We start from the raw sequence: 21,609 nt of genomic DNA on the forward strand, positions 1-21,609 counted from the left end.
AGGGCTTATAACAGAACAAATGGACTGAGCTAGATGAAGATACAATACATTGGTCTAACACACAGAGTAATGTCTGGTGGAAATTAATGTGTTGTTGCTAAGGATTACAGTGTTTGTGTCACATTCAGGGCAGCCAATCAGCCAGGAATTGGGTGAGCTGGATTGGTGGAGCCTGGTACAGGTGCAGCGGTACTGGCCTCAAAATGTTGCACACCTAGACGTGATATCCATGTAAGGGAGAGAAAGTAGTTAGAAGTGAGCTGCAATGCCACTGTTAAGGGTCGGTTTACACTGATGCAACATAGGATCCAACTTGTGGGACCCTAAGTTGAATGACATGTGAAATTGTCTATGAGAGCTGTCTTAACTGATACTAGACAAGTCTGTCTGACTTTAATACGACTTCAGTGACACAGCGGCCAAGGTATCATGACCAATCATAGAGCTCACAAGATATTATGTAAGCAAACTGTCATGAATGGCTTTCATTCATAAACAGCTTGCTTACTGTTCGCATGCGGTGATTGGCAGGAAGCACTTTTTTTTTTATTTTTACATACTGTCGCCAGTCAGTATCCCTGATCACCACCACACCAGTCATATGATAATGCTGTACTGCACTGGTGACAGTATGTAAACAAACAAAAAAAAATTTTATTTAATTTCTTCTTTAACAAAATATTGTGACAAAAAATTACAACTTATTACAAAAATTACAACTTCAGAAAACGTGCTATGCCTCTTACTAATTACCAAAAAGGGGTCATTTTGGGAGGGTTGTACTGTCCTGGCATTTTAGGACCTCAAGAAAAGAGGCTGTCAGTACATGAGGATTGATCCATTTTCAATCATACCATAGTTTGTAGACTCTATAACTTTCACGCAGACTCAATAATATACACAGTTTGGTTTATTTTTACAAAACAAATGTTGCAGACTACATTTTGACCTAAATATATGAAGAAAGATTATTTGTTTGCCAAATTGTATAACACAAAATAAGAATACCTTACTGTTTTTTTACATTTATATAGCAAAAAATAAAAAACCCAGGGGTAATTCAATACCACCAAAAGAAAGCTCTAGTTATATGGAAAAAAAAAATTATATACATTTCATTTGTATACAGCGTTGCATGACCGGACACTAGGCAGTTAAAGTAGCACAGTGCTCAATAGCAAAAAATGCCCTGGTCATGAAGGAGGTAAAACCTTCTGGTGTCAATTGTTTAAATGAAGTGCTCCTTTTCTCCTTTTTTATCCCTTGTTGTGTTAATTTCTGCTGAATTCCTGCATCATTTAGGACCTCAAGAAAAGAGGCTGCAACGACCTCCTGTCTACAGGCATTCCAGCGATAGCTGCATGGCATTTTCTAAGATGGGTTACCTGATAGTGACAACAGTAAATCATGCCTCTGTAATGTTTAACTGTCTCTGGTCTAGCCATAGTACATAAACAGCTGGATGGTATATATGTATATATTAGGGCTGTGGAAATTAAAGATTAATTCCTCGATTAATCGATTAATTTTTTTGATCGATCAAAATTCTTTTGATCGGGACTCACCTCTCTGCCGGCTTCCAGGTCTTCAGGGTGTTCTGTTGGAGATCCAGTGATGTCACGGACATAGACGTCACTGGACTCCTCCCCCTTCCCCAAGTGTCTCCGTCTGCTAACCAAGGGAAGGGGGGGAGGAGTCTGGTGACGTTGAAGTTCTGATTGAACGTAATGTGTATGGGGGAGGAGCTACGCATGACGTCATCTGCTGCTGCCCTATGGAACTAACATGATTGTCGACTTTACATGCTGTGTTTTTATCATTTTTATGTGAGTAGTTTGTGTTTGAACACAAAATTCAATCTTATACTTAAGTGGTGAGCACTTAGATCTTTTCTTTCTACCCATGACCTGGCATCCTTGCTGAGATCTAAGGAGACGTGAGAGAAGTTTATGGTCCATGTTAACCCCTTTTGATACCTGCTTGCATGACCACCTGTTTGCACAGGGGTCCATGCCATAAGGTGAGAGTGATTAGTTAGACCAGAGGTTGGAGGGATTGTCATGCTACTGTGAAAAAAATAATTACTTATGTCACTGCTACAGTTGGAATTTAAAATGTATTTGTGTGAACTGTGAAGTTAAGTCCTGGATTGTGGAAACTAACTAGTGTCGGGTGATTGTATATAGTGTATACCACATTTACCACTGACTAAAGCAGAGTTGAAATGCAAGGAGATCAGCTAAAAGTAGTTGGATCTGTATGTGCGTTATAATTAATCAAAATTTGTTGATTAATCGATTTTAAAAAAATGTGATTAATTGAACACGAAAATTTTAATCAGTAACAGCCCTAATATATATATATATATATATATATATATATATATATATATATATATATATATATAGCCCTAATATAAATATATATATATATATATATATATATATATATATATATATATATATATATATATATACACACACACACACACACACGTAATACCCACACCAGTATGCGCTATGATGGACACAAGTGAAGACAATCCATCTCCACTTATGGCCCTGCCAGAGATCCAGAAGCTGACATCTAAGCCCTTGTACACACGGTCGGACATTCCGACGGATAATGTCCGATCAGACCGTGTTGTCGGATAATCCGACTGTGTGTGGGCTCCATCGGACTGTTTCCGTCAGAATATCCGATGGACAAAGTTTTAGAGCTGGGCTATAAAACTTTCCGACAACATGATCCGACCGGACTTTGTCCGATTGTGTGTAGAGAATTCCGATCGGACAAAGTGCCATGCATGCTCAGATCAAATTCCTAGACCAAAGCTATTGGCTACTAGCCTGAACGTAGTCCAGTCGTAATGAAATAACGTCATCACGTTACGTACGATCGGCTTTTCCGACAACTTTGTCCGACCGTGTGCATGCAACACAAGTTTCAGACAAAATCCGACGGATTTTGTTGTCGGAATGTCCGACCGTGTGTATAAGGGCTTACAGTAAACCGAAAAAGGTAAAAGAACTCAATCTTGATGTGTTGCATGAGGAGGACAAAAAAAGGAAATGTGGTCTAGACCAGCCTCAAAATTAATGGCAGGGGGTTACTAGGGGGTAGGAGCGAGGGCAGAGTCTACCTAAACATATGCAGCACAGCTACACTGTTTGCTGGATAGCATGAGCATTTCACAGACTTTATAATTAACAAACAGTAATTTAGCTTATGTAATAACCAATATACACACATATAGACAGTTTATATAAAATTATTTTATATTTTTACAGATAACTGGACAATGCTAAAATGAAGTCAAATAGCTGGAAGTCAAAATGCTGGAAGTTTCTGTCAGCCTTTCTCAGTCGCTTTTTTTTTGGTGTACATGGGATCTTTATGATATCTTGTACTGTGGAAGAGACGAAGAATAACAATTACATGTATCTGCTCTGTATTATTCTCCTCTTGTTCATTGAGATGGCCATCACACTGACATTAACAGAGAAAGGAGAATGGAAATGGTAATACCATATGTAATAGCATATATAATTATAATGCAAAAAAAAAAAAAAAAGACAGCTTAGTTGTCATAAGTTAAACAAATATACATGAATGACTATGCCTCATTAAAAATGTAGTAATATGCAATAATATTTGATAATATGTGAAACATTGATAAAATGTGGCAATTCAAGAATCTATACAGCAAAAATAGACAAATATGCATGAATACCTATCCTTAATTAAAAAAAATACACAAAACAAAAATTGCAGTAATATGTTAATATGTGATAATAAGGTCTCTGTGTGGGGAAGCCCAACCAATATTTTTGAATCAGTGGAGATATATAAAGTTGTCTCAGTTCATTCTAAACCTCCCGCAACCTATTCGCTCTATGAATGAAGCAAAACAAAAAATACCTGCAGCATAGTATTTCTCAATTTTATAAAGCTTTTGTGATCTTGCAGAATGGAGGAGGTAGATTTTACACTCCTTACTAGATGGCACTATACATCAGTATAATTATACGCTATGTACACGTCAAATTTATTGTGTTGGAGAGAATGTGGAAGTCGAGCAACACATGGGCATATATGGTGGTCCTGCCCTAGGATTCATCCGTTATGAGTGTTGAAAGCAATTTCTTTGATACAAGGGGAAGTAATCAGACCTGGACCATTGGCATTCTTATTTCATTGCACAAAAGGTATCAATAGGTCAATATAGGGTGTGCATAACCCCAAATCTTTAATCCCATTTTACTGGAGAAAGCAATCTATACCTACAATTTCCAAACGGCTCCGAAAGGTCTTTGTTTAATGGAAGAATTAACACGTAGGAATAAGGGGCTGATCAGAAATTTTTTAAGACATGGGCAAAAATGGTATGAATCTAAAACTACTTCGCTGTACTATGAAATAATTGCAGATTCCTAAGTAAAGCATGACAAAACGAGATACATTAAATAACCTTTCGTTATTTGGGTTTTTTATCGCAGGGCAACCTATAGTTGGTGAAATTGACTTCTTGTATGCCCGTATAGGGGAGCATTAATATGTTTTCCTCCAACCTTTGGCCTCAAATGGTAAAGAATTTGTGAAGAATAGTAAAGATATCATATCAATGTTACTGGAACAGGTCATAAATGAATCCACACTATTGGTGACAATCAACGTGGAGTCATTGTATGCAAATATTAAGCAGGATGATGCCCTTAATGCATCCAAGTGGGTCTTGCAGGGGCTTACATATCTCAAACAGACACAAATTAGTTTAATATTAGATGGACTCTATATTGCAATGTTTTTGCCAAAATGTAACCAAATAAAAAGGTGTGGCTATGGAAGCTAGATATGTCCCCAGTATAGCCAATATTTTTCTTAATAAATGGGAGGAGGGGGAAGTTTCTCTAAGGTATGGCCTGATTTGAGATGTTATCGTTGACATACCGTTGATAATATCCTGCTTGTATAGGTGGGTTCAGAGGAGAGGCCGATTTCCTTCATAAATGAACTAAATAGGAGTAAGTATAACATCAAACTTACTGCCAATTGGAGTGATAAAGTGGTACAATTTTTGTATTAAGAGATTTCTAAGGTTAACCACTTAACAACTGCCCATAGCCGATTAACGGCTTTTGGGGGCGGTTGTTTAACTCTGAGAGGCCGTTAATCAACGGCTTCCCAGAATTCTGCTCTCGCGCGCCCCCTGGTGCGCGCACACGAGAGCATCCGTGACCCCTGGATCACGGTAAACAGACGCTCGTCGCGGCCGTTTACCAAGTGATCGCTCCGTCAAATGACGGAGCAATCACTTGTAAGCAAACCGGCGTCATAACATGACGCCAGTTCCTCCCTCCCCTCTCTGTACCGATCGGTACAGCGGAGGGGAAAGAGATAGGTGTCAGCAGCGCTGTGGGCTGCATCTGCAGTGCCCACATCGCTGCTCACCGAAATTTAACCCCTCAATTCCCTGCCAATACTCTGCAATACCCTGCCATTACTCTGCAGTACCCCCCAATACTCTGCAGTACCCTGCTATTACTCTGCGATACACGCCAATACTCTGCAATACCCCGCCAATACCCCGCCATAAATTGCCATACCCAGCCATACTTGGAGATACCCTGCAATACCCAGCCATACATGGAGATACCCAGCCATACTCGGTGATACCCTGCAATACCCAGCCATAGACGCTCCCCCACCCCTCACCGCCCTCCGGTGCTTCTACCAACTCGCCAATACGATCAAAGCCAGAATCTTTTTTTATTTTTTTATTTCAGGCTTCCCAGCCTAGAGGTGAGATGTGGGGTCTTATTGACCCCCCAGATTTCACTGTAAAGAGGACCTGTCATCCCATATTCCTATTACAAGGGATGTTTACATTCCTTGTAATAGGAATAAAAGTGATCAAAAATTTATTTTTGGGGAAAAAAATGTCAAACTAAAATAAAGTAAAATGAACAATAATTATTTTTTTTTTTAAAGTGCCTCTGTCCCCATGTGCTCGTATGCAGAAGCGAACGCATACATAAGCCCCGCCCACATATGAAAACTGTGTTCAAACCACACATGTGAGGTATCGCTGCGAACGTTAGAGTGCGAGCAATAATTCTAACCCTAGACCTCCTCTGTAACTTAAAACATGTAACCAGTAAAAAAAATTTAAAGCATCGCCTATGGGGATTTTTAAGTAGCGACGTTTGGCGCCATTCCACGGGCATGTGCAATTTTGAAGAGTGACATGTTCGATATCTATTTACTCAGCATAACTTCATCTTTCACTTTATGCAAACATTGGGCTAACTGTTTTTTTGTTTTTTTTTTTAAGCACAAAAAAAACGCGTTTGAAAAATTGCTGCGCAAATACTGTGCGAGATAAAAATTTGCAAGGACCACCATTGTATTCTCCAGGGTCTTTGCTAAAAAAAAATATATATATATTGTTTTGGGGTTCTATGTAATTTTCTAGCAAATAAATGATGATTTTTACATGTAGGAGAGAAATGTCAAAATTGTCCTGGGTGCTCCAGAACGCCTGATGGCGCTCCCTGCATGTTGGGCCTCTGTATATGGCCACGCTGTGTAAAAATCTCACACATGTGTTATCGCCGTACTCGGGAGTAATAACAGAATGTGTTTTGGGATGTAATTTGTGGTATGCATATGCTGTGTGTGAGAAATAAACTGATAATATGACAATTTTGTGGGAAAAAAAAATCTTGATTTTGCAAAGAATTGTGGGAAAAAATGACAACTTCAAAAAACTCATCATGCCTCTTACTAAATACCTTGGAATGTCTTCTTTCCAAAAAAGGGTAATTTGGGGGGTATTTGTACTTTTCTGGCATGTTAGGGTCTCAAGAATTGAAATAGGCCGTCAGTACTTCAGGTGTGATCAATTTTCAGATGTTGGCACCATAGCTTGGGGACTTTCACAAAGACCAAATAATATCCACCAATTTGTACTTATTTTTACCAAAGATATGTGGTGGTATGAATTCTGGCCAAAATTTATGAAGAAAAATTACTAATCTGCTAAATTTTATAACAGAAACGAAGAAAAATTCATTTTTTCACAGAATTTTTGGTCTTTTTTCTTTTATAGCACAAAAAATAAAAAACTGAGAGGTGATTAAATGCCACCAAAAGAAAGCTCTATTTGTGTGAAAAAAAGGACAAAAATTTCATATAGGTCCAGTGTTAACTGCTCCATTAGCTGGGGGGACAACTGGGATCTTTGGGGTGACAGGATGTTTCCCGTCACAGAAAACACCCGCTCACTCTGCACACTTGGCAGGACAGTAGCTCCTTGGCAATATCTGCGAGGGCAGGCCACTCCTTGCTCTTCTCCTGCCAAAACAAATTGGATCTGTGGTGGGGTGCACTGGTGGGGCTGACAAATAGGACATGACAACCTCCTTTGCTGATATGCGGGTCTCTTGGGCACACTATGCTGGAGGTTTCCATTAGGGTGTCAAGTGCCTCAGCCAAGACAAAAGATGCGCCGCTGGCAGGATCTCTACTCACTTCACCAGATGATGCATGGGAGGGGGGTGTTCAATATCTTCTTCCTCCTCTCCCAGCCTTACCATCTGCCTTTCCCTCTGACGCACCCTGTTGATTAGTCTGTCTCGCCATGTTGTCAGAGCACTACACTACACTGCACAGCCATTTTGCCCTTGATGCGAGGGTCACACATGGCAGCCAGCATCAGTTCTGGGCAAGAGGCGGCCAACTCCTGCGTGCGCCTGCCCAACTCCATCAGAAATGTGTTTAGCAGAGCCAACACATCAGGTTGAGGGCCACCACCAGGCAAAGGTTCCTCAGCCGACTTGAACCGCTCCAATTTGCTCTGAAGGTGGTTGAAGAATGGGAGCACATGACCAATGCTTCCACCTAGTCCCCACATCCTGTTTTAGGCAGTGTTCTGGAAGGCCTGCCTTCCTCTATTCCACCCTGAGGAGGTGGCTGTCCCTCACACTCCGATGGAAGTGTCCAGCCATCTTCCGACAAGAGTCCACCATGTTGGACAGCCTTCCATCGCCACCAGAAATGGCCTCCACCAACCGAAAACTATCAGTTACCACCTGGTGGAGAAGGTGGGCTGAGAAGCGCACACCCACAAAGGTGCCATCCCTTAGAGCCTTGACCATGTTGCGGCCTCCATCAGTGACAACATAGCCAATCTGGTACAAAGAATTACCGCTCTAAGGTAATGACTTCTCCCAAAACAGCTGTCTCCACAATTCCACAGGGTGCTGGCTCTGTTTGCAACAGGAACTGAAGTAGAAAAGATGTAGCTGGATAGCCGCACTCCGAATTATTCAACTTTATTTCAAAAATGTAATTAAAATCATAGCATCTAGGCTGGTAAACAGACTAACAGCACAGCTGCTGACATGTTTCACACCGAACACGGTGCTTAGTCATAGCTGACTCTGACTAAGCACCGTGTTCTGTGTGAAACATGTCAGCGGCTGTGCAGTTAGTCTGTTTACCAGCCTAGATGCTATGATTTTAATTACATTTTTGAAATAAAGTTGAATAATTCGGAGTGCGGCTACATAACCAATCCGGTAGTTGCATTCTACCTGTCCAAACCACTGCAACAACATTTTCTGCAGGGCTTGCAGGATGTTTTGCGCTGTGTGCTTTTCATCAAGCACCTCAGCGTGCAGGAGGAAGGAACGGTGCCCCTGTTTGTCAACTGCTGACGAGAATCCAGATGTTTGAACTACATCATGGGACACCTTGGTCTGCCACCAATGTGCCGTCAGGAACAGGAAGGCATGCTGGGCACTACACGCACTCCACAAGTCAGTGGTCAGGTGCACTGATTGTCCACCTACCCTTCCAATCTCCTCCTTGAGCATTCCAACACAAGACCTGTATAAGGAAGGTCTTGCGTGATGGCACACGGTACTGTGGTGCAACAGCCTGCATTAATTGCTTGAAGGGCTCACCTTCCACCATGTTGAAAGGTGCTCCTCCAACTGCAATAAGCTGGCCAATCAGGAATGTTATTTTATGTACCTGCGTCAAGACATACCCTTACTCAGAAAGCCACCAAAATCTTCCAGGAGGGTGGCCTGGCTGGTATGGATTGGATGCGGGATGGCAACAGCATTCTTTTCTGCCTTATACTGGCTGGTGGTGCTGGCACTCATGGTGGCTGTGGCGGTGCCACTATGGGTTCCCCTTTTGGTGTTTGGAGGAGTGGCCATAATACTTTTCTCCCCTAACAGCACTGTGTGGTGGTGCACGCACGTGCTGGTTCATGCCACTATTAATGAGATGCCCTATGTCTCGGCCCCGGCTGACCTCCCTGCCACAGTGATTACATTTTGCCTTCTGACCAACACCAATTCTTTTAAAATGCTGCCAAATGCTGGAACGTCAGCCACCACCATTGACACTGCCTGATGGAATCTCTTCCACTGCAGTGGTCACACTCTCTTCCTGAGGTTCGGCAGGAGCAAGAGGAAGAGACCTGAACATCCCAGGTATTTTAGGTGCTGTGATGGATTGAGGCCTAATGGTTGCATTGGCCCATTCTGATGCTGGAGGCTTAGAAAGCACTTGGGCGGGGGTCTTTTCAGAAGAAAGAAGTAGTGAGGACTGAGGGGAGATACTTTCTGGGCTGTCGGTGGTGCCAACATGGGTAGAGGGCTGGAAATTAAATTTTTCTACAACAATGTCAGGAAAACCTGCTTCCACCTCGCCAAGGGAACAGTGATCATTAGAAGCAGTAAACTCTGTCTCCTTGCTGATCGCTGCCAAGCTCCCTGTAGTGCTGATGGTGATGGCACTGGCAGCAATGGTGGTGGTGACATCATCATGAGCCTCGGCCTCCTGACATGTTTCCTGCTGCATGGCCAGGATCTCCAGCTTTGGCTGCATAAATGTATGTGCACTGGGAACGCATTTGGCCTGCCCAATCATGGCTCAGGGAGACTAAGTCCATGCTATAAATGGCTGCTTACATAGCATGTGTAGTGTTGTTGGCGTGGACAGAGCGATAGATTGAGCTAGATTAGGCAGGCAATTTGGTTAGTGGCAGTGTGTTTAATATACACACACACACACACACACACACATATACACTACCTCACAAAAGTGAGTACACCCATCATATTTTTGTAAATATTTTATTCTATCTTTTCATGTGACAACACTGAAGAATTTACACATTGCTACAATGTAAAGTAGTGAGTGGTCAGCTAGTATAACAGTGTAAATTTGCTGTCCCCTCAAAATAACTCAACACACAGCCATTAATGTCTAAACTGCTGGCAACAAAAGTAGTACACCCCTAAGTGAAAATGTCCAAATTATCCATTTTCCCTTCCCCGGTGTTATGAGACTCGTTGGTGTTACACGGTCTCAGGTGTGAAAATATGTTAAATTTGGTGTTATTGCTCTCACTCATACTGGTCACTGGAAGGTCAACATGGCACAGAACTCGGAGGATCTGAAAAAAAAATAATTAATTGTTGCTCTACATAAAGATATATATTCACAAAAATCCACAACAAATCCTACTGTGTAAACGTCCTAACCGCTTACATATAATGCATATTGTTATGTTCAAACAGAAATAAAATAAAATACAATCCTGTGCAAAACCTGCAATTCAAAGTGACATTTCTGTGCAAAAAAATCCAACATATATGACTGGTGGATATTGTTGTTGTGAAACTGGGTATAGAAATATGCATATACTGTCCTTAAACCCTGATGTATAAAACAAAAAGTCCAATAAAGTGACAATGTGCTCCTTCAAATTGTTCTGTTTTTCTTGGAAAACAGTGCCCCATAAGAAATGCACTCACCGATATTATTCACCCCACCTGTGAACACAGGACAGGAAGTTTCCTCCCACTCTACAAGCTGCACAGTGGCTAATACTGTGAAGGTGAAATACCTCCTTCTGGGGTGAATAATAGCGGTGAGGGCATTGAGGGCAGTATTCCAACATGATAACAACCCCAAACACACCTCCAAGACGACCATTGCCTTGCTAAAGAAGGCGAGGGTAAAGGTGATGGACTGGCCAAGCATGTCTCCAGACCTAAATCCTATTGAGCATCTGTGGGGCATCCTCTAATGGAAGGTGGAGGAGTACAAGGTCTCTAACATCCACCAGCTCCATGATGTCATCATGGAGGAGTAGAAGAGGACTCCAGTGTCAACCTGTGATGCTCTGGTGAATTCCATGCCCAAGAGGGTTAAGGCAGTGCTGGAAAATAATGGTGGCCACACAAAATATTGACACTTTGGGCCCAATTTGGACATTTTAACTTAAGGGTGTACTCACTTTTGTTGCCAGCAGTTCAGACATTAATGGCTGCGTGTTGAGTTATTTTGAGGGGACAGCAAATGTATACTGTTATACAAGCTGTGCTCTCACTTCTTTACATTGTAGCAAAGTGTAATTTCTTCAGTGTTGTCACATGAAAAGATAGAATAAAATATTTACAAAAATATGGAGGGGTATACTCATTTTTGTGAGATTATATAATATATATATATATATATATATATATATATATATATATATATATATTCATATTCTGCATTCAGTGGCGCCTATATATACAGTGCATTCAGTGGTGTACAGTTTCTAATACACTTCAGGCGGTGTACACAGTATATAATTCAGTGCAGTGGTGTACAGTTTCTAATACAGTGCCGGTGGTATACACAGTATATAATACAGTGTGTACAGTTTCCAATACACTTCAGGTGGTGTACACAATATACAGTTTCTAATACAGTGCAGGTGGTGTACAAAGAAAATAACACCAAAAAAAAACCCATCATGTCCGGAATTCCACCAAGGAGAGGCAGACGCTCACAGACCACTAAAAGAGGGCAAGCAGCCTCTGTCTACAGTAAACAGTGGTGGTTGTGGACAAGGTGCATCCTCTGCAGGTGGCTGTGGGGCACGCTTGTCTTTTTTTTTTGCTGCTGGCTGTGTCATTGAGCCGCAACATGCAGAAGAGTTGGTGAAGATGTCCTCATCCTCCTCATCCTCTGTCACCCAGGCTCATGGTAGTTTGCCTTCCAACGCAGCTGCCAAAGTGGCCTGTTCCACTGACTCCTTGTCCACAGTTACTCCTTCCCGTAACCCCACCATCATGTACGAAGGAGTCACCAGAATTCTTCGACCATAGTGTCGGTTACATGCTGCTGGAGGATGCACAGCAATTTGAAGGCTCCAATGTTGGTTCCCAGGTTGAGGAAGGGAGTAACATGAGCCTAGAGAGAGGGGGTCCCACAGAAGGACAAGAAACTGCAGCATACTGCTAAGTTTGCTCCAGTGATAAGCAGGGAATAGGTGATGAGGTCACTGACTGTACTTGGGTGCCTGAGAGAAGTGAGGAGGAAAGTGAGGAGGGGGAGGAGGCAGAACTCCAATGAGGCAGGATGTCCTCCAGGGGACAGCCACCCTATTCCATCACACCACAGAGCTCCGCAGGTGCTGGGTACTGCTGTCTCCCCAATGACTTGCAAAAGTTTCTTGGTGTGGGCTTTTTTAGCTTGGCCAAATTGCTAGCACTGCAACTGCTGCCTTTTCAGCTGGTAGACGCTGCCCCCTTTCATGAATTTGTGGAATGTGCTGTACCACAGCGGCTGGTTACAAAACTGTATTTCTTTTCACGTAAGGCCGTTTCGGCTTTTTACCACCATGTGGAAGGCAATGTTTTGGCCTCGTTGAACAGGGTGGTCAGCAGCAAAGTTCATATTACCGCTGACTCATGGTCCAGCAGGCATTGGCAGGGTTGTGACCTTTCTTTGACAGCACACTGCGTAAATCTTCTGGCAGCTGGGAAGGATGCAGGGTTCAGTGTTGTTGGAGCTTGTTCCACCACCATGCCTCCAAAAAGCTGGTGGTGATTTTGCCACAGCTCTCTGCTCCACCCCCTCCTTTTCTTCTTCCTCTATGGCCTCTTCTGCAGAATTGTACTCTGAATCAGCAGTGCTCCGTAAGTATTCACGTGGCTACGCAAGTAGTCAGGCTAAAAGATGCCATGCAGTGCTTAAGTTGGTCTGCCTAGGGGACAGGACCTCTGCCCCACACACACTGATGTCAACTACTCCTTGCAGCCAAGATTGGAGATCATGCAGACTGACTATGCGAGTTCACTCTGCCTGACTAACACATGTCCAGACCAGGGGGAGGCCTGGGACCTTGTTAGTCGACTTTTGAGGGGGGAGAAATGTGACAGACCTAGCCGGGACAGAGACTTTTGGAGCGGACTGAATGTTAGCCTCTTGCATTGCGATTATGGGCCCTGGCATTTGAGGGAACGGTGCTCTTTGTGAACTGTATGCCTGGGGACCCCTGAGGTGGTGTTACTTTGGATTCAGAAGCACAGACTCTGGGAACCCTGTATATGCCATATTAGAAATAGTGGCTGATTCATAATGCTGGGACAAATACTGTTAGGAGATGCTGATGTCAACTCCAGCCACCTGTCTGTCTGTTGTCTGCTATAATGTAAATGCATCTAGTATGACTTCTCACAGCTTCTAAGAGTCTTTCACCCATTGTTGTTTGTGCTAATTAACCCTGCAATTGTATGAAGGAGTTTTGTGTTGAGATGTATGATAATGTGTATTGTAGTTAGGGAGTCACATCGGCTGCTTTAAGGGATTAGTTAATTAGCTCATGTTAATTTATGTTTCTAGCTACAGGTGTATTGTTAGATTAGTACGAGCAGGAGGTAGGAACCTCCTCTTTAACTGTATTTAAGACTTGTATTCTTGTTCTAATAAACAGTCTGATGTTTTACCCTACACTGAGCTATGACTAGTGAATGGGAAGGCTAAGGGGTCTTGGATTGTGTGGTACCAGACAGAGGAGTGATACGGTGGACAGACTCATCTTGAGTACGGGGGGTCCGTCACAATTGGCTGGCAGCGGTGGGATGTCTCCTGCAGTCTGGGACATCCAAACCTGCAAGGCATGCGGAAGCAACATCGGTGACCAGTGGCAGAGCACACCATGCTCTGCTGGGGGGGATGTGATCAGCAACTCTGGCAAGAGACGCTAAGCCAGGATTTGCACCATCAGGGGAAGATCCTTCCCTCCTCCACAGAGATGTACCGGACACAGTAACGTGCACGAGAGGTGTTCCTGAGGGAACGACCGTGCGATGAGTGGACCTCCCCGAAGAGGCGTGTGACCTGGAGGAATTGGAGTTCCTGGTTGAGCAGGAATGGGAGCTCTAGGTTGCCTACGAGCGGCTGTTTGGCGGTGATCAGCAGCCCGGAATGTCTCCCGTTGCCTGGGAGTGTCTAGAAGTAATAGCAGACAGTCGCAAAGATGCAGAGCAAATGGGGCAAGGGGTGCCCCTATGTTTTCCTGTCCTAACTGCAATGGAAGAAGCAGCGATGATACAGAGGGCACTGCAAGTGCTAGAATGCACCGGACAGAGGAGCTATACAGTGGACAGACTCATCTTGAGTATGGGGGGGGTCCGTCACACTAGGCCTACAAGATCTCCTGAGGCAGGCCACAAAAGTCTTTGGCAATTTCCGCCAGTCATGCAATGCCAGTGCTTGGCTGGCTCACATTCAATGGGAATGCAACCTGCCCACCAATCGCCTCATTTGTGACTTACCCACCAGGTGTAACTCAACATTGGCAATACTGCAGCAGCTGCACATACAGCAGAGGGCCATCAATGAGTACCTGTGCGGGTATGGCACCACGACAGGATCAGGAGAGCTTCGCTTCTTTTCGCCACGCCACTGTACCAAGGATGCATGTACTGTCCTGTCACCATTTGAAGAAGCCACAAGGATGGTGAGCAACGACAATGCATGCATCAGTGACGCTGTTCCTCTAGTCTTCCTGCTGGAGCACACGCTTTACGGATTCATGGACAGGGCACTTGAGGCAGAACAGCAGGAGGAAGAGGAGGGCTTCCTTTCCGCTCAATGTCCCCTTTCTGCAGATAGCATTCCTCCTGGGCTGCCAAACCCCCAGGAAGAAAAGGAGGAGGAGGAGGATTGTGTCAGCATGGATGTAGAGGATAAATGCAGCAGTCTTCAAGGGATGGTTTTCAGTCCCCAGAAAACCAAGGAGTTGTACGTGCCTGGGAGGAGGTAGTTATGGATAATGTGATCCTTAGTGACCCAGAGTCAAATGTCTCTGAAAATGTATGCTGCATGACCTCCCTGATTCTGGAAAACCTGCAAAAGGACCCTAGGATTTGCGGTATCAAGGAGAGGAATCATTACTGGCTGGCAACCCTTATTGATCTACATTACAAGGGTAAAGTAGCAGAACCCTGGAGGGGGCACCCTCACCATGTTGAGGGCAGGCAGCCTGGTATGGTTGTTTAGGAGGGGGGGGGCTCGCTCGTCCCCCTTTTCCTGGCCTGCCATGGCTGCTTGATCAGATAAGGGTCTGGTATTGATTTTGGAGGAGACCCCCACACCATTTTTTTTTAATGTTGGCATGGAGTTCCCCTTAATATCAGTCTGGTATGGACTTGGGGCAGAACATAGATTTTTATCTATATTGCCGAGATCCGCCAATACATTACAGCCTCGAGCAATTTTAAATTACATTTTTTTCTTTTGGAAATGTAATTTTGCTGCGGCACAACAAAACACATGAGAAACATGCACCACTCTACAGGCATACTAATGCCCCATACACACGATGGTCAAAAGTTCATGGAACTTTTGTGTGACCGTGTGTATGCACGGCAAGCTTGAGCGATCGTGCGCGCGTGTTGGCGCCAGGCGGGCCATTTAACTCAGTCTGTCACATCCAGTTCTTTCTGTCTGATCTACAACGTGCGAGTATCCTGATTCTGAGAATCGGCCTTCTGTGACCCGTTGACCCGGCTTGTCTACCTACCACTCCTGCTATCCGCCTGCATCTGATCCCGGCCTGTCTAACTTCCCCTCTGCTTGATCCTTGGGTACTTCTGCTGCCGGCTTGTCCGACTATCCACCTGCTTGATCCTTGGTACCTTCGCTGACTGCCTGACCTCCGACCCAGCTTGTCTGACTGCTCTGCTGCCAGCCTCTTGTTCCGGTGCCCGTCTGCTGCTCTACCTCCAGTTGTGGTTCCAGCTCCTACCTGAAGTCCTGCTTCCTCCTGAGTTCCTGCATTGCTGTCCCAGGTCCAGCTACCCGACCTGCTGCTCTGCTTCAGCTTCCTGCACCTGCCTGCTGATCCTGTTCCTTCCTGGTCCCAGCCATCCCCTGATCCAGCTGGGGGTCCTGCTATGAGTTCTTCCTGGGCTCCAGACCCCGCTGCTGCTGTTGATCCTGCCAGGCACTCGTGCCACTCCAGACTCTTGTACTACCTGTATACCCTACCAGGGCCCTCGAGTTGGAGCCGCAAGAGAGGTCTCTTCCTGCAGGTCGGGCTCTACCACCAGGTACGTGACAATATTTAAAGGAATATTTCATTTTTGTTTCACTTTAAGCATTTTAAAAACTTTTTTGCATTGATACATGTCCCCTGAGGCATTACCCGGGTCCCCAAACACTTTTCATGGCAATAACTTTCATATAAGCCTTTAAAATGAACACTTTTTATTTTTCACATTCGCGTCCCATAAACTTTAACGGTGTTCACATGTTCGCACAAATTATTTGTCTGTTCGCATGTTCTGGTGCGAACCGAACAAGGGGGGTGTTTGGCTCATCCCTAATCATCAGTGCCCTGATTACAATAAAGCGCCACCAGTGCCAGCAATACGTACCCACAAGTGCCAGCAATCAGTGCCTATTAGTGATGCCAGTCAGGGCTGGCTATCAGTGCGGCCTATGACCGCGCAATTTTCATTCAAAGTGCAACAATGCTGAAAGCTAAAAAAAAAAAAGGAAATGGACAAATTAACCACTTCAGGACCGCCGTATTGCCATTGTACGTCAGCACAATGGCACAGGCAGGCAGAATCACGTACATCTACGTGATTGCCTTCCAGCGGGTGGGGGGTCCCATCGGACCCCCTCCCGCTGGATACGGCAGTCCGATTCGGTCCAGGAGCGCTCCGTGATGAGGGGATGGCCGTTCGTTTTCGGCCACCCCCTCTGGATCGCTCCTGGCCAATGAGAAGCTTCCTCCCCTGTGTATTGTTTACACAGGAAGGAGGAAGTGATGTCATTCTCCTCGGGGCGGTCTTTTTGACCGGACTACGAGGAGAACAGTAAAAGTAAGTGTGCACCAACACTACACTGACATGTAGGTACACACAGGCACACAAACCCCCCCCGATCCCCCCCCGATCGCCCCCCGATCCCCCCCCCGCCCCCCCTCCCCCCCCAGTCACAGTGTCACTGATTGCATTGATCATTTCTTTACTGATCAATGCATTCAGTGTCAGTTGTGACAGTAAAAACTGTCAGGACAGTTAGTGTTAGGTCCAGGGTAGCCCCCTATCACCCCCCAATAAAGATTTAACCCCCTGATTGCCCCTAGAGTTAACCCTTTCACCCCCTTTTGCCAGTGTCACTAAGCGATCATTTTTCTGATCGCTGCATGTGTCGCTAGTGTCGCTAGGTAGCTAGTTATTTTTTTAGGTTCACCGCCAGGTTTTTATATCGCTAGGTACCCCGATATACTACCCAATAATGTTTTTAACCCCCTGATTGCCGCTAGTTAACCCTTTCACCCCCTTTTGCCAGTGTCACTAAGCGATCGTTTTTCTGATCGCTGCATTAGTGTCGCTACAGTCGCTAGGTAGCTAGTTATTTTTTTAGGTTCACCGCCAGGTTTTTATAGCGCTAGGTACCCCGATATACTACCCAATAATGTTTTTAACCCCCTGATTGCCGCTAGTTAACCCTTTCACCCCCTTTTGCCAGTGTCACTAAGCGATCATTTTTCTGATCGCTGCATGTGTCGCTAGGTAGCTAGTTATTTTTTTAGGTTCACCGCCAGGTTTTTATATCGCTAGGTACCCCGATATACTACCCAATAATGTTTTTAACCCCCTGATTGCCGCTAGTTAACCCTTTCACCCCCTTTTGCCAGTGTCACTAAGCGATCGTTTTTCTGATCGCTGCATTAGTGTCGCTACAGTCGCTAGGTAGCTAGTTATTTTTTTAGGTTCACCGCCAGGTTTTTATAGCGCTAGGTACCCCGATATACTACCCAATAATGGTTTTAACCCCCTGATTTCCGCTAGTTAACCCTTTCACCCCCTTTTGCCAGTGTCACTAAGCGATAATTTTTCTGAACGCTGCATCAGTGTCGCTAGTGTCGCTAGGTAGCTAGTTAACTAGGCTCCCAAAAAGTCCCCCACATGTGGTATCCCCGTACTCGGGAGAAGCAGCAGAATTTATTTTGGGGTGTAATTTGACTTCTGCCCATAGCATGTGTGAGCAATATATCATTTAGTGACAACTTTGTGCAAAAAAAAAAAAAGTTTGTAATATTCCCGCAACTTTTGGCAAAATATAAAATATTCCATGGACTCAACATGCCTCTCAGTAAATAGCTTGGGGTGTCTACTTTCCAAAATGGGGTCATTTGGGGGGGTTTTGTGCTATTTTGGCATTTTATGGCCTTCGAAACTGTGATAGGTAGTGAGGAGTTAAATCAAAAATTTGCACCCTTAGAAATCCTGAAGGTGGTGATTGGTTTTCGGGGTGCCGTGCGCGACTAGACTCCCAAAAAGTCCCACACATGTGGTATCCCCGTACTCGGGAGAAGCAGCAGAATGTATTTTGGGGTGTCATTTCACATATAACAATGGCATGTGTGAGCAATATATCATTTAGTGACAACTTTTTGTAAAAAAAAATGTTTATTTTTTTTTTTGTCATTATTCAATCCCTTAGGACAAAAAAAATAAATATTCAATGGGCTCAACATACCCATCAGCAATTTCCTTGGGGTGTCTACTTTCCAAAATGGGGTCATTTGGGGGGGATTTGTACTGCCCTGCCATTTTAGCACCTCAAGAAATGAGATCGGCAGTCATAAATTAAAAGCTGTGTAAATTTCAGAAAATGTACTCTAGTTTGTAGACGCTATAACTTTTGCGCAAACCAAAAAATATACGCTTATTGACATTTTTTTTACTAAAGACATGTGGCTGAATAAATTTTGCCCTCAATGTATGACTAAAATTTAGTTTATTCGATTTTTCTTATAACAAAAAGAAGAAAATATCTTTTTTTTTTCAAAATTTTCGCTCTTTTTTCATTTATATCGCAAAAAAAAAAAATCGCAGAGGCAATCAAATACCATCAAAAGAAAGCTCTATTTGTGGGAAGAAAAGGACGCAAATTTCGTTTGGGTGCAATATTGCATGACCGCGCAATTACCAGTTAAAGCAGCGCAGTGCGAAATTGCAAAAAGACCTCTGGTCCTTAAGGTGTTTATTGGTCCGGAACTGAAGTGGTTAATATAATCATAAATTCAATGTGCATTTTCAATATTTTGTTTAGAATCCTTTACTGGCAATGACTGCCTGAAGTCTGGAGCCCATGTACATTACCATAGACTGGGGCGTGGAGAATAAGGTGCTCTGGATAACAAGGAGTCTTTAACAAAGAGTACATGACTGGCTCTTGAGATGTGGTTAATGCACCACAGCAGCACACTATATAGGGAAGAACAAAGCAGAGAAGAAGGCACTTCTAAGTGCAGTAATAATTTCAGCGCTCTCACACTTTGAATGACAATTACTCAGTCATGCAACACTGTACCCAGCTTTTTCTTGGTGGTATTTAATCACTAGTTTTATTTTTTATGCTATTAATAAAAAAGGAAAATTTTGTGGAAAAAAAAAATGCCTTTTTCTTTGTTTGTCACACCAATTTCCAAATTAGTAATTTTTCTTCATATACATTTGGCCAACATTTATACTGCTACATAGCTTTGGTAAATATAACCTAAATTAGTGTATATTATTTGGTCTTTGTAAAAGTTAGTCTACAAACTATGGTGCCAATCGCTGAAAATTGATCACATCTGATCAGGCCTTCAGTTCATCAGGTGTATCTCATTTCTTGAGACACTAGCAAGTCAGTAAAGTACAAATACCCCCCCCAAATGACCCCTTTTAAGAAAGTAGACATTCCAAGGTATTAAGTAAGTAGCATGGTGAGTTTTTTTTAAGTTGTAATTTTTTCCAACAATTCTTTGCAAAATTAAGATTTTTTTTATTTTTTATAAAATTGTCATATCAGGTTATTTCTCACACACAGCATATGCATACAACTTGCATCCCAAAATACATTCTGCTACTCTTCCACACTTTTCATTGAACAGAGTTTGGATAACACAGGGTTAAATGGAAAGGTCATAAATTAACTGCACATTATCTGGACAGAATGCTTAGGGAGATAGTGATGTGTTCCTGCTTAGGAGATGTATGTTAGCTTGAGGGGGCTGCAAACTCTGCAGGGCTCAAACACACACTCACTGCTATTCCAACCCTTCACATATTTCCACATAAACCTCCTGGCATTAAACGTTGCTAGGTATTGTGCTCAGCTTACCGCCACAAACTGATGTTCCTCCCTCAGCTCACCTCTCTCCCTGCATGTCCTGTGAGCTGAATAGCTGTGCTCCTCTTCTGGGTTCTCTCATCATATGGCACTGAAGATAGAGGAGGGGGGGATTCAGCGGGACACACAGAGCAAGTATGCAGGAGACTGGGGGTGGTGGAGATGAGGAGACAGAAAAATCAGGAGGGGCCAGAGGGGAGGAGTGCATCATGAGAGGTCTGACTAAATACAATCTCTTAGCAGCAGGGACCTGATCTGGTCAGGTGTGTGGCGCTTACTATTGCGAGCTGTGTCGGCGGTTGCTGGTGTAGCACCTGCCACACAGCTCGCATACTTCAAAGTTTTGCAGGACACGGCTGCTAACGGAAACTGAGTTCCTGTTGTGGAAAAAGTACAGGAACTCTATTCCCACGCGTTCCTGCAGGACTTGAGCCCTGAATGTAAGCATGCACATCTCATACCTGAAGGATGCTGAGGAGTTAAACAATTGCTCTAGTAATCAATACCTCTACAGTGATCACTGCAATCTTCTGGATTCTGTGCATAGTGGTTGCCCCACTGCACACTGACCACAGGGGGAAGCTCCCTAGACACTGCCACCATTCACAAAACGTCTAGTATTTTTTTCAATGAAAGTAAAGTGTTTAAGGTGAGCACCTCCCTGTGTGCAGTGGGGCAGTCACTCAGCACAGGACCAGGATGATTCCTGCGATCACTATAGTAGTGCTGACTACTACAGTGATTATCAGCTTCCATATCAGTCCCTCAAGTATGGGATATGCATACTTACATTGATTCTAACTGAGATAATATAAATATTTGCAATTAAAGTGGTTGTAAACCATTACAACACACTTTGACCTACAGGTAAACCTAGATTAAGGCTTACCTGTAGGTCAAAGAAATATCTCCTAAACCTACACGGTTTAGGAGATATTTGCCAAAAGATAGGTACCGCTGTCTTCGGCACATTCGCCGTAGACAGCGGCACGCAGGCGCACTGAGTGCGGCACCCGTCAACGGCGATATGCCACGCGTGGCGGCTCCCATGCGCATGCGTGTGAGTGACGTCATCCCGGCTTCGCCGAATCAGCGGCGGCGGAGCAG

General features: G+C 43.9%; 1 protein-coding gene across 1 annotated transcript in view; it reads left to right on the top strand.

The window, feature by feature from the left end:
- Positions 1-3,304: 3,304 nt before the first annotated feature.
- Positions 3,305-21,609, top strand: part of LOC143934225 (transmembrane protein 26-like) — an 80,543-nt gene continuing 62,238 nt past the window's right edge. Inside the window, exon 1 of the mRNA XM_077457656.1 lies at positions 3,305-3,521. Coding sequence (XP_077313782.1) covers positions 3,310-3,521 — 212 coding nt within the window. The 5' untranslated portion in view covers positions 3,305-3,309. The remainder of the gene's footprint in view (positions 3,522-21,609) is intronic.

Source organism: Lithobates pipiens, unplaced genomic scaffold (genome assembly GCF_037356315.1).
Source record: "Lithobates pipiens isolate NorthernLeopardFrog02 unplaced genomic scaffold, aLitPip1_a1.2 Scaffold_27, whole genome shotgun sequence".
Taxonomy (NCBI): Eukaryota; Metazoa; Chordata; class Amphibia; order Anura; family Ranidae; genus Lithobates; species Lithobates pipiens.